At 37.1% G+C, this 13,181-nt stretch overlaps 1 protein-coding gene across 1 annotated transcript; it reads right to left on the bottom strand.

Annotated features, from left to right (window-relative positions):
- Nucleotides 1–883: 883 nt before the first annotated feature.
- Nucleotides 884–3,264, bottom strand: ATL4 (TOXICOS EN LEVADURA 4). Its single transcript, XM_010271575.3, has one exon. It carries the CDS (start codon nucleotides 2,400–2,402, stop codon nucleotides 1,269–1,271), a length of 1,134 nt encoding a protein of 377 aa, XP_010269877.1. The 5' UTR covers nucleotides 2,403–3,264; the 3' UTR covers nucleotides 884–1,268.
- Nucleotides 3,265–13,181: the final 9,917 nt, after the last annotated feature.

The following is a 13,181-nucleotide window of genomic DNA, read 5'->3' as shown; positions in this document are numbered from 1 at the left end:
CACCATGTTCAGCCTCACATTAATCAGGTTCTGAGACTTTGCTTCCCAGAGCAGGAAATATCAAGTTGAAGCTACACCCTAACACGGATTTTCATGCAAAATGTTTTATGACTATTTTTTTTGATACAATGGGATAAATTAAACCAAAACTACCACCTAAAGTGAGACACCATAATGACTATTTTAACTCAAAGTCCGTCTCTAACCAAAAAAAAATTGACCATTAAACCCAAAAAAAGCTTATATGGTGCTGATTTTGAAAGGCCAATGGATCAAATCAATAGATAGTTAATTCTTTTGACCAGATCCCAATCCCCAATACAAGTTTCATTGACCACTCATACCATGGTTCCACTGATACATCAGAATTTCTTCATCAATCAATATACACTTAATTCCTTGACCACAAGAAATCACATATTAAATGCACAAATCAATATACCAAGAAAAAAAAAAAACTTGCTCAAATTAAACCAGGGCGTGGATTAAGGGGTGCCCCTCCATCCAAAAGGACCAAAACTGTTGGTGTCAATTAATATGAGCCAGAACTGAAATAAACACAAAAAGAAATGACTCACTGGCATTCATTTGATAACTTGGATCGATACAAATGGCTAGGGACCTCCTATGTGGACCAGGACCACCCATTTGGGGGAGGAAGCAAAAACACTTCAATAAAACCCCAAGCGATCATGGTTATGCCACCTACGTCAATGTCACGTGATGAAGCCAGCTATCGCTGGTTTGTCATAAATGAGCGCCCATTAATACATTCTCCATCCATCCATCCACACTTCTCTCTCTTTCTCTCTCTCCTCTTTCGGTCCCTCACTTACATATCACTCGCTCCAATTAAATGCCCAATGATGGTTTAGGTTTTAACTTTCAACTCCCTGATGATTCATCTAATATTCCAAACTTTAAATCTTAACCGTTTGATTATCACAAGCAACTTTTTACAAAATTCCAAAATACAATTCTGTCCTGTAGGGGTATTTCCGTAAAATTATTGAATGCTCATGAATCTTAGACGGAAATGACGGAAATATCCATTGTAGTAGGAAGGGAGAGGTCTCATACCCGAGGGCATTTTCTGTGAACTTTATTGTCCTTTCCTTCTTGGCGGTTGGCTCTAACCTCCAGGCTCCGGGCTTCAGGTTCCAACTTAACTCCCTGTACAGATATAATAAAACCGCCTGATCCGAGGCCATTTCTATTATTTTTTGTTCTCTCCAAAATTGCCCCAACTTTGAGATGAAAATTACGAATCATACCCCCGATAACCACCGGAAAAAGTTAGTGATCTCTTCGCCCACCCGGTTTCCCTCCAAATCCCAGCTCCCGCCACCGAAAACAGCGGCGCCACCGTCGCTGCGGCGACTGCTTCCCGTGAAAACTTCGCTGCGGCGACTGCTTCCAGTGAAGAATCTTCCGGAAAGGCGAAACGAAAGAGTGCGCGAGGAAAATGATGACGATGCTGAAGAAGCTAATCTGTCTACGTAGTCTTTCAGCCAAGTTCTCCCGCTCGCCACCTCCGCTGCTACTTCAGATCCCGGCGGCTCTGGCGCAGGCGTACTCGGAGGAGGAGCTGGAGCTGCGGCTGCTGTTCCGTCCCTACCTCCGCCTCCGCCATCCTTCTCCTTCCCACTTAAAATGCATTCTGAAGCTCCTCGCCTGTGTGTTGGCGACACCACGACCTCGCACTCCTGTTCCACCACGTAATCAAACGATCCCATCGAGTATGACCGCCTAGACTCGTTGGGTGGTCCCGTCGGTGATCTCCGCCGGCTAACACTCCCAATCTCAATCCGGAAACTATCGCCACCGGTAGATAAAGACGACAACTTCGACAGAAGCTCTGATTCAGAGACATGGATTGCAGAGCGGCAGATAGGACAGGTCTGGTTTGAGGACAGCCACTTATCGATGCACTGAGAGTGGAAGGCGTGCAAGCAGAGAGGCAAACAGCGGAGAAGGTCGTGTGGCTCGAATTTCGACAGGCAAACGGCGCACTCGGCCGCGAGAGACGAGCTGCGTACTCCCGTGACAGAGTCGAAGGTGAAGAGAGGGAGAGAGTCGATCAGCGACTGGTACTCCGGCAACACCTGACGGCTGGAGACGCGAGGAACGGGATGCGGCTCCGCGGATGCGACGACGTCCTCGTCGGAAGAAGAGGCGCGGCGGCAGAAACGGAGGAGGAGATGGATAGAAACCGAAGCAAAGAAGACGAAGGTGATGATGAGAGAGATTATCAGAACGCTAGGGTTCACATTACTCGACGAAGAATCGCCACCATGACTACGAGCATCACGAAAGGTTTCTGCAACTGCTCCTCCTGGGTTATTCTGCAGTGGTGGTGGAGGAGGAGGAGGAGGAACCAGGAGATCAAGACGGCGAGCCATTAGGGCTCGAGAATCAGACGCTAAGCTGCACCGAGGATTCAGTGCGAGAGAGAGAAAGGAGGGAGCTAAGATGCGCTGGGATTTTACACAGCTCCAGTATCAACTTCAGTTTCAGTCAGAGAGAGAGAGAGAGAGAGAGAACAAAGAAAGTGAGGTTGGGCAACGAGCGGGGTTTAAATGCTGTATTCAATTGATGAATTCAATTGAGACGGACGATCTCATTGATGTTTTAACACGAGTCGATTAACTGGGCGACACGTGCCGTGAACGTTGGAGAGCTAAGGACTGAAGATAGCCGATTCATCTGCTCGTATGAGTTGTACGGGCAATTCACAGTGCGTCAGTCAGACATGAATGCAAAGGTTTTAGAGCTGTTTGGTTGGTGGCCGTGGGAATGAATCAATGAATGAACAACCAAGAACGAAGAGGGGGGAGGCCTCGCTAATATGCGCCCATGGGGAATGGGATAGGATACTATATGAATGATATCTCTTTCTCTTTGTTGAGAGGGTGCCCAACCCAAGCCCAGCCCATGATTTGCAGTAATAGCAGAGCCCTTCTGAATTGAATTTGAAGAAGAATTTGTGGGAGATGACCAACTGGGTCTGGGTGTGTTAGTGTAGGCGATAATGGCCCAAAAAAAAAAAAAGAAAGAAAGAGAGATGAAGAAAAGAAAAACAAAGGAAACTTTGGTGAAAGGCACCTTATCTGGAATCATTTGGTTGTGATCATCCATCAAGCTACAGTCCACAGTGGTTTATGTGGTGTGGACACCTAGTTTCCCTTCAAACGATGGGGATACAACGCTAGGACATTTAATGGGCCTGGCCCCACCTCTCATATACAATCAAATGCTTGTTAGCCATTCGATTTCCATTCACCTAATTGTCTTTGATGATGACAAGTACATCAAACAAACCCCCTACTGCTTGTAAAATCCCATTTAGAGACTAGAGAGAGAAAGGGGGGGGGGGGGTGTCATTAACTCCTTATGATGCTGGTAGGGTTGGTTGGAGTCTAGAACTCCAGATAGAGACAAAGGCAGCCTCTGAAGCATTACTCAAGCTAAATCAAGGATTAAGTTTGGTGATTAGGGTAATAATTTAGGGTTTGACTCATAAAGGTCTAAACTTGTTTAGTTAGCCCAAAATGATTGTCGTTTGTTTCAGTTGTACAAGACAAAACAGCCTAGCAACCTTTGTATAATTGGAGTGATCAAAGCAATTCCAACGCACACAAAAGGAGACTTTCCCTCCCTAACTGCTTGCTCATAATTTGATGGGTGAAAAGTTGCAATCTCTTCTCCTGACTAGGTCTTTCAGTTTAGACTTAGATTATCTAAAAGGCACATACTATGAATGCAACTTGAGCTTGATCGGTCCCAATGGCAGCTTTGTTGCTCTATGGAGGAGGGGTCATATGGTTCAATCCTAACCACCCTCTATGTCTCATTTAGCCACATGTCTTTTGTCCTTTTCCATGATCAAACACAAGGCAAGCCAGTTGGGAAAATAAGCCAGCCTAGGTCTTGTACCCCACACAACTCAAATAATGTCCTTGATATTGATGAAGGACAAGGGTAATATTTTGCCAGGTGGAAAAGGATTATTTGGATAAAAGATGGCACAAGGCATGTTGTCATTCTATATTCTCTAAACATAGCAAGCATGAATTAGAAGAATGTTAGAGAAATTCTCATTAATATAAATAGAAACTTTCAAGGAAAAGCACCCCAGTAATCATAGAGACTAGATGAACAAACTTTGAGAGCAATCCCTTTTTTTTTTTTTTGTTTGATAGGATTGATAGATTGTTTATTGATTAGTGGTTAGCATGAATAGAAGAGCCATTTACTTTTCTTTCTTTTTCTCTACCTTTTTTAATAGCAATATCACTTCTACTAATTGATTTGCAGTCATAATTGAATTACAATCAAAATCGGAATGATTTATTCCTTCAGACAGGAATTAGAAGTGGAATTGAAATCAGTATTCCCATTCCCATGGGGAGGGGGTATCATTCCAGGAATGGAAATGAGATTTAGATACTGTCCAACTAAACCGATTGGACCATTTCAATTCCAACTACGAATCCTTATTCTCATGAACCAAACAGACCTTAAAAGACCTCTTTTTAGACCTTTTTTTATCCATAAAACGACGATGAATTTTTGTGTCTACCCAGACGGTCAATCTTAATTCAGCACAAGAGTATATAACAAATATACGGTTTGAGAATGAAAGGGAGAGAGAAATTAGAGAATAAGTTTTTAGTAAATACTTTTGCTCTAACTTGAGAAAAGAAGCCAGTTTTATTGTTAGAATTCAAAATCGACACGGAAAAATTCGTGTTACATCATGTGTTTGTGTTTAATTATTTATTTTCTATGAATACTCTCATCAAGCTAGGTCAAACAAGACCACACCCTGAGCAAGATGTAACACCTTTTAACCCCATCCCCTACTTATGTTTATATAAAATCTAAGGATTATGTTTTGATCTTTGTGATGGAGAGGGCCCGTGATGCTAGGGATTGCCCTATATCCAATAAAAAGCGACAAAGGACAGTATCTAATATTTCTGATCTTATTCAAATGACTATCAATGCTTGTGTTCCCAGAAGAGAAAATCTACGGCTTCTAAAAATGCCCTAAGTACCAACTATGACGCATCTTGTGGGTCCACGTCATTTTCATTTTATTAATAAATAGACATTCCTTGTGGCTGGTGTTTAGGGCATGTATAGCAGCTTCAAAATTTATTTTGGGCAGTTCTCTTAATTTATTGTCGTGATAAGTAGGAAATTGGATTTGGATGATCAAGTTTTAAATCTTGGAAATAGCTTTTCTATATATTTGCATGGGTAAGACTACATACATGTGTTTCTCTCTAAATTCTAGGGGTGAACATTCGGTTTATTTGATTAAAAACTGAATTTAATTAATATATAATATTATATATTATAACCTATAATATATATTATGAAATTTAATTTCATTATAATATATTAATATATATCATATTATATATTATATAATGAATTTTGGTTAATTCAATTTTTTTGGTTAACCGAATTTTTAAATCTGAAAACCAAAATCGAAATTACTAAAAACCGAATTAACCGAATTGAATTATCCAAAAACCAAAACCGAGATTTTTAGTTCAATAATTCGGTTTTAGCATTGAAGGAATCTTTAGGGGGTGTTTGATAATAACCTTGATTTTGATTTTTGAAAATAATATGTTTTTTTTTTTCTGATGTGGCAAAGCAAAACTAACCATGTTGGTGAACATCCCCTTAGTTTAAGAATTGGAATGATTTCGAATCAATTCTAAATATATGTATTGGATAAATATTACATAAAACAAAGGCCTAATGAAACAGAGTATGATGAAAGAAAAAGGGTATCCATTGAGAGAGGAAAGTAAAAGGAAAAGGGGAGAGAATTTTTTTTCACAAATATGTTGGCCCTATGTCCCTATCACAAGATAAGAAGAAAACCCCATTTTTTTTTTATTGATAAGACCAAATTTCCACAAGAAGTCTTGGCATATAATAATATAATAAAGACCAAACGCAATCTCTAATATTTCTTTGCCCACCTAAATTATTTCTAATGTTTGGACAACTGAAAACGAACCCCTTTGTTTATTTTGAACTTGACTTCAACTTTCTTTTTCAAACTGATAATCAAATTAAATTAAATAAAAACAAAGACTAAGGACCCTAAAGTTGACTAATATTTCAAGTCTCTACTCTCTAAGGGTGTTCCACAATGCAAATTGTTTTGTTTTCTAAACCAAAAAACAATGCCACATCAGCAAAAATGTGTTTTTTGCTGATGTGGCTGTGTTTTCATTTTAGAAACAAAACCATTCACATTCTCAAACTATCAACCACCCCCCCCCCCCCACCCCCCCAAAAAAAAAAAAATCAAATGAAAATTAAAATCGAAGCTTTTCCTTCCTTTCCTGCATTTTCCTTCAAACCAAGCATAGCCTTAGTGTGGGCTACACAAATACCAAATGAAGTCGAGTGGGAGAATCAGTTCTAGTGCTTGTGATGCTCTTGAGAATGATATTTTGTATTTGTCTGTGGGAGAATTACTAAATTTACTTTTTTGGATTTAAAATTTATATAGAATTAATTTAAATACTTTAGGAAAACAGTTATCTTCTTCACAAGAGAATCAGTTTTTTTTTCCCTGCTTAAGCCCCTGCTTGGAAGTGCTTATTCCTAATATAAACACTTTTGAGTGTTAGGTGGAAAAGTGCTTCTTTCAAAGAGGAGTAGTGTAAGTATTTTAATAATTACATGGCACACCAACACGGGCAGAAATGCAATAAGCACTTTCTAAAAAAGTGCTTAAAAAGCCAAAATTTTGAACTTATTCAAACTGGGCTTATTTCCTTATTTACTTAAAAATCACTAATTCTGACTTATTTTCCAAAAACATATAAGTCTTTATTGGTGTGATCCTGGCCTAAAATAAACATTTTTTCTCAATAAATGATTAAAAATAGGCTTTCCTAAACAAGAGTTAAAAATCATAACCGAAGTACTCATCTTGCCGATATCAAGTGCTGTCTTTTGTGAATTTTCAGAACTACTTGGACCAATCTCTGCTTATAGACTACTTTTTGCCATTTGGTTGAACTAAAATTCTAAATGATGTTTGTAGAACTCGAGGATTACTTTTTGGACAAACTGCAAATTTGATTTATTGTGTGGCTAAATTTTCAATCAAATAATGGGCAAAAGTAAATTGAGATTAATATAGAAGACCATCTATAGTAGGGGTGTCAATGGACTGGTTTTGGATTGGACCCCGTTCAAGCCAAAATCAATTTGGACGAATTGGATGGACCAATAAGATACATTGAATTGGACAAATTCAGATTTAATGGTCTAAAATGTTTATTGAATTGGACTGAACCTGATTCATTTATAATAAATTTATATTGAATTGGGTTGGATTGAGCAAATATGAGATTAATAGAAGATAAGAAAATACGTGTTAATGACCAGGTTTGGGTTAGGACCAGTATAAATTAAAACAAATTTGAAAGAATTGGACCAGTCCTATACTTGGGATTTTGGTGGCACCAATTATTCTATCTAACGTGAATGAATTGATTTTGAACCAGTTATGAGTGAAAGAAACATCTCTAAATCTAAATTAATTAAGTCCCAGATATGGTCATTTGGTAGTATTCCAAGAACTGACTGAGATTACAACAAATTCTTTTCACCTCTCTCTTTCTCTTTCAACCTGCAACTTCTGTCCAACCAAATTCAAACCAAACCCCTTAATTAGTTTAATTCCACCATTGCCTTGGCCATTAAGCCACCAATGGAAAGCTTGACTCTCAAGGCAAGACAGAGAGATTAATGTGTTGGGTTGGGTTTGGTGGAGGCAGGCATCTGTGTTGCGTGAAGGTTGCAGATGTGATGGAAGCTGTGGAGTTGGTAGAAAACTTCTAAGTTCTATCTGTGCATGGAGTTGGGGAGTCTGAACGTTGATGGGCCTTAGCAACCAATGTTATTCGAATTGAATCCAGTTTTTTAACTTTTTATGTTAAAATACACCGACCTGGTATATTTAAATTTGCAAAAGATCTTCTTTGGCCACATTCATCTCTTTCCGGAGGCATTTTGCATCGTCAGATTGGAATCTACTTCGCATAGTCATATCTCTCATTGATAATTTGATACCAGTCCAATGGCTGTCGCCTTATGCCATTTCTAGCCAATTATCTCCTCTCAGGACAGAGCAACTGCTTGTCTAGGATTATAAAATATAGGAATTTAAGAAGATTACTGATTTTGCCACGTGGCATCCATTTCTGTTTCTTTATTTGAACAAGTTCCCTACTTTTTTTATCATTCTTTACACTAGATTAAATAATTTGCTTTTTTATTAAATTTTATTTGGACTGAATTGGAAACTCAGATTGGCAGGAGAATAAATTTTTAGATAACTATGGGGGCCACTTTTTTATTTCAACTGAAAATATTTTAATGCATTTTTTTTGAACAAAGGCTCAAGTCAGATTTTATTTATTTTTTAAATAAAAAAAATAGTTTAAACTTACATAGTCACGTGTCAGAAAAATAGATCAACTAGTTGAGGTGCAAAAGGGTATTTGAGTAATTGCAATGGGATTAAACAAAAGATGGAGAATTATCACCGCCGGATTGCTACCTGAAGGTAGGCAGAGGGCATATAGTTTTTCATTCCTGTTCTGGTAGAGCCTCGTGGTATTATACTATTATAGTACCTACCTCATCTACCCCACCTCCCACTTTCTACGCATATGATGATAGCACCACAACTATCCCATCTCTCTCTCTCTCTCCAAATTGTTGCACTCATGGCATGCTTCAAAGATCATGATTAGGGCTCTGTCAGCACAAGAAGCTTTTAAGCTTTTAATTGTTAGTGGAGGCCTGAATACCCATTAATAACAAAGATTAGTTTTACTACAACACAATATAATAGTAATACAAATCATATTATTTTAGGTGTTGTTTGGCAATTCTTTCTAAATATATCTTTCAAACAAAAAAAATTTTTGAGATCTTATCTTCAAGGATCAATTGTTTGATATGCATCTTCGTCTACTGGGATGCTAAAAGACATATTGGAAGGCTTGTAAGCATGGTTTTTAAAACTGATCTGGGGAATAAATCGGTCAGGGGTTGGTCCATTTTGATAAAAAAATAAAAAATGGTCAAAACCATTCAAATGGTTCGAACGATTAATTAATTGAGTCAGTGGTTTGTTGACCAAAATCAACGGGTTTGAAGAAAAATCTGATTTTCTGGAAAAACGGAACTGGTTACCAGTTTTTCTGGTCCGGTTTTGAAAACCATACCTGTAAGTGTAGAAAAACCAAAAGCTCCATTTTAAGTTTACCGATTTTTGGGTTTTGGCTATTTCGGTTTTTTCATGCGTTCATTTTTGGGTTTTTCGATTTATAGGATATCAAAAAAGGAAAAAAAAAAACATTTTTTGATCTTTTGAGCTTTTAATGATCTGAAAGACGTGCAAAAAAGATGCGCCAAACACTCTCTTAATAAACAAAGGTTTGCTATCTTACACCCTGATTACCCTATCTACACTAATCATGATTAGCATGAGAATAATTTAGTTTTAATAAATTATAGTCTTCTCTATTGTCCTTTTAGGGTTTTTAGCTAGGGTTTTGATTTGATTGTAGGACTCCCATGATCCCTCAATCAAATGCTTGGTCGAGGATATGTACTTACAAAGCTTCCTCTCCTTAAAATAAGTAAACAAATAGAAGTAAAACGACAGAAGAAAAGCTGGCTCTTCAAATCTAACGTTCGTTTCACGCAATCATTTTTTATTCTAATTAAATGTCACCCTCCTTTATATAATTCAATTATAGATCAACTAAAGTTACTAAACTCCTCGTCCTAGCTCGTCAACTCCGGATAATGCTAGGGTAATGCCATTGCAACTCTACTTTTTTGCTTCTGCTGATCAGATTTTTTTTATTGCTCAATTGAATGCAGTTTCATTTGTACTATTGCTTCATCTGCACTGCAAAAGCAAATAAAACAAAGTAAAACTTGAAACAAAAGTAAAGGAAATTTGCTTTCATATACTTTTACATAGGCGTAAATAAAAATTAAAAATATTGAAAAGAGAGAGCAAACCATAAAATGTGGGTTCAAATATAGGCATTGTTTTTCAAGGCAATGTACATTAGCACAAAAGCCTCAGGAAATAATGAATTGAGTTATCAGTAACCTGAACCAATGATGAGGCATTTGGTATCGGTTAAAATCATTCCTAAGGACTTAAAAGTAGCTCCAATAAGTGATGAGAGACAAAAAAATCAATTTGGGTGTGTGAATAAAGTAATTTGTTGCAAGTGAAAAGGTTAAAAGGGCTAGTAGTAGGGGTGGATTTGAGCCGAGCCGAGCCGAATAGTATCAAGCTTGAGCTTGGCTCAAGACTATTCTACAAGGCTCACAAGCTGAGCTCTACTAGGCTCGAGCTCAGCTCGTTTAACAATCGAGCCACTGAATTGGGCTCGAGCTCGAGTTCGGCTGAAACTGAGCCGAGTTAGAGCAGCTCATGAAAAGCTCGACTCATTGCCAACCCTAGCTAGTAGTAAACAAAAGCGACATGAATAGAAATGGTAAGAAATGATTTAAGCATCAACAGCTTAATAGTTTGACAATGTGTATAGCTTTAAACAGAACCAAATGGCCAAACAGAGTTCATGTAGCTGACCCATATAGTTGGAGATAAGGATTGGAGGATGATGATGATGATGATGATCAACATTTTCATGCAAACCTTCTATAGGTTTCCTTACCTTTTCTTTCAGACCAAACACAACCTAAGGATATCTTCTTTTCAGTAAATCCTTAAGGGGTTGTTTGATTCATCACATATAAGCATCTCTTCTACTCATAACAATTACCATCAGTATTGAAGTTAAAAAGCATGTTTGATTTTCCATCTAAAGAATAACTTCTATAAGCTATTTAAGTGGATCAGAGTACTTAAATTCAAGAACTGAGATAAATAAAACACCACAAACATGCTGATGAACCAAACACCACCGAACTGCTTACTCAGCACATATTTTTATCAAACTTGTTTTAAATATATATATATATATAAAGAATGGCTTGTGTTGCACTCACGACTATTTTTCAACACGATGACAGATAAACGCCACAATACCAAACAGAAGCCAGGGAGTCCTTGTTTGGTACCTTAAACACTGCATTAATGTCGCATGATATATAAATATTTCCATAATCAGAAGTATTCAATTCATAATCTTGATTTTAAAGAATTCTGTCTCCCAAAAATTTGATCTAATTGGATGACTCTAAACAACTACAAGATTGAATCATTTTCCAACAGTCAAAAGAAAATGAAACCAAACCTTGTAAAATTTTTTATTTATTTGATAGTTATCTGATCAAGCTAGGGTCCCCCCCACCCCCACCCTCGGCCCCAATCCGGTAGGTATTCTACATGGGCTTAATATCTGTATGGTTCAGATTAAGAAGATTATTTTATCAAGTTGTCTAAAAAATTAATTAAATATTTCTATGCTTGTGTCCATGCCTCAGAAGATGGTAAGCATAAATATAAAAAAAAAAAAAAAAAGATGGTAAGAATATGTGCATATAGGCATCAGTTGGTACGTTGTACTAGGAATAAATTGAACTAATTAGCCTTAGAATCTCAAGAAATGTGGTCCTAATTGGAATCCAAGGTGGGAGCTTTGGATATCTAGTCAAGAATATTCATCCCATGGGCCATTCTGTTAGATGGGCCGAAGCCCATTACCCAAAAGGCCCAATCCATGAAAGGTTTGAATAAATAAATCCATATTGCCATGTGTGATGATATTATGGTTTCTAGTATGGGTTGTGTTTTTACTATTGTTATTTTTACCGGAAACATTTTAATTTGATCAATACAAATTGTTATTTTTATATGAAACATCAAATTTAATGTTTCAATCATAAATGTCGTTGTAGCGAAAAAAAGAAACTATAAATACATAAGAAATAAGTTATGAACCAAGGGAAATGACTTCAAAATCATCTCATTTATTTTTTCCCCCCACCACCATCTTATCTCTTAAATAATCAGATTAAGAGGTGAAAGAGTTGAAAACATTAGGTAGTTCCATTATTACTATAGTTATGACTTGTGATGGTACCCTCTGTTTTTATTTGACTAAATATTAAACTTACTTAATGGGTAGGCCCCCTTCGGGCCTGGGCCACTGGACCCATGAAATGGCTTGAGCCCAATTGCTTGTCACGTGTCCCTAGTACCAGGATCAGGACACACAATTAAATGGATTCCATAATCTCAACGATTAAGCTGTTTTTTGGTCTGGGCTGGCTCCTTTGTGAGGTCCAACTGATAGAGATTATGGTTTACGTTGAATCCGTGGTGAGTTGTTTTCTGTGGTCCTCGATTAAGAGTCTAATCAATGTTTTAAAAAACGATTCGGAACCGAACCATTATGGCCACCTGGTCCATATTTGAATGAATGACCTGTTCTGACGAATAAATTAAAAGGAAAATTTTCGATTAGTATTTGTACTTTGGGTTGTGTTATTTTGGTTTTCGAATTTTAAAATGCGATAATTCAGTATTCAAATTTTTAAATTGTGACAATTTAGTATATGTTGTTAATTAATTATTATTTAGCCATTAAATGGCATTTGAAAAAGACACAAATGCCCTTCAAGTGTTATTTCATTTTCTTTATCAACCATCCAAACACTAACAGAAAATTAAGTCTCAAATCTTTGCCTCTTCTATTCAAGAAAGTTAGCCCACTCAAACATGACCCCAACTTTCTTGAATGGAAAAGGCAAAGATTTGGACTGTTAATTTTTTGTCAACGTTTAGATAGTTGATAAAGAAAATTAAATAACACTTGAAGGGCATTTGTGTCTTTTTCAAATGCCACTTAACAGCTGATTAACAACTAGTTAATGGCAGGTACTGGATTATCACGTTTTAAAAGTTTGGGTATTGAATTGTTGCATTTTAAAGTTCGGAGACCAAAGTGGCACTAGGCCCAAAGTATAAGGTACTAATCGGAAATTTTTTGTAAGTTAAAAATTTTAAAAAATAATTAAAATAAAAAATGTTGAACGGATCCACAATTCAATCACCTAGGTTAACGAGTCATTGACCAATTCAACAGTTTTTATCGAAAGACTGCGTTTGAGGTAAAACTGAATCGATTGCATAA

This window comes from Nelumbo nucifera, chromosome 6 (assembly GCF_055504915.1).
Source record: "Nelumbo nucifera cultivar China Antique chromosome 6, China Antique-T2T, whole genome shotgun sequence".
Taxonomy (NCBI): domain Eukaryota; kingdom Viridiplantae; phylum Streptophyta; class Magnoliopsida; order Proteales; family Nelumbonaceae; genus Nelumbo; species Nelumbo nucifera.
This window is presented reverse-complemented; position numbering and strand designations above follow the sequence as displayed.

What these genes read in the sequence shown, in the direction of transcription:
- ATL4 (XM_010271575.3), bottom strand. Translation starts at nt 2,402, where the DNA reads ATGGCTCGCCGTCTTGATCTCCTGGTTCCTCCTCCTCCTCCTCCACCA.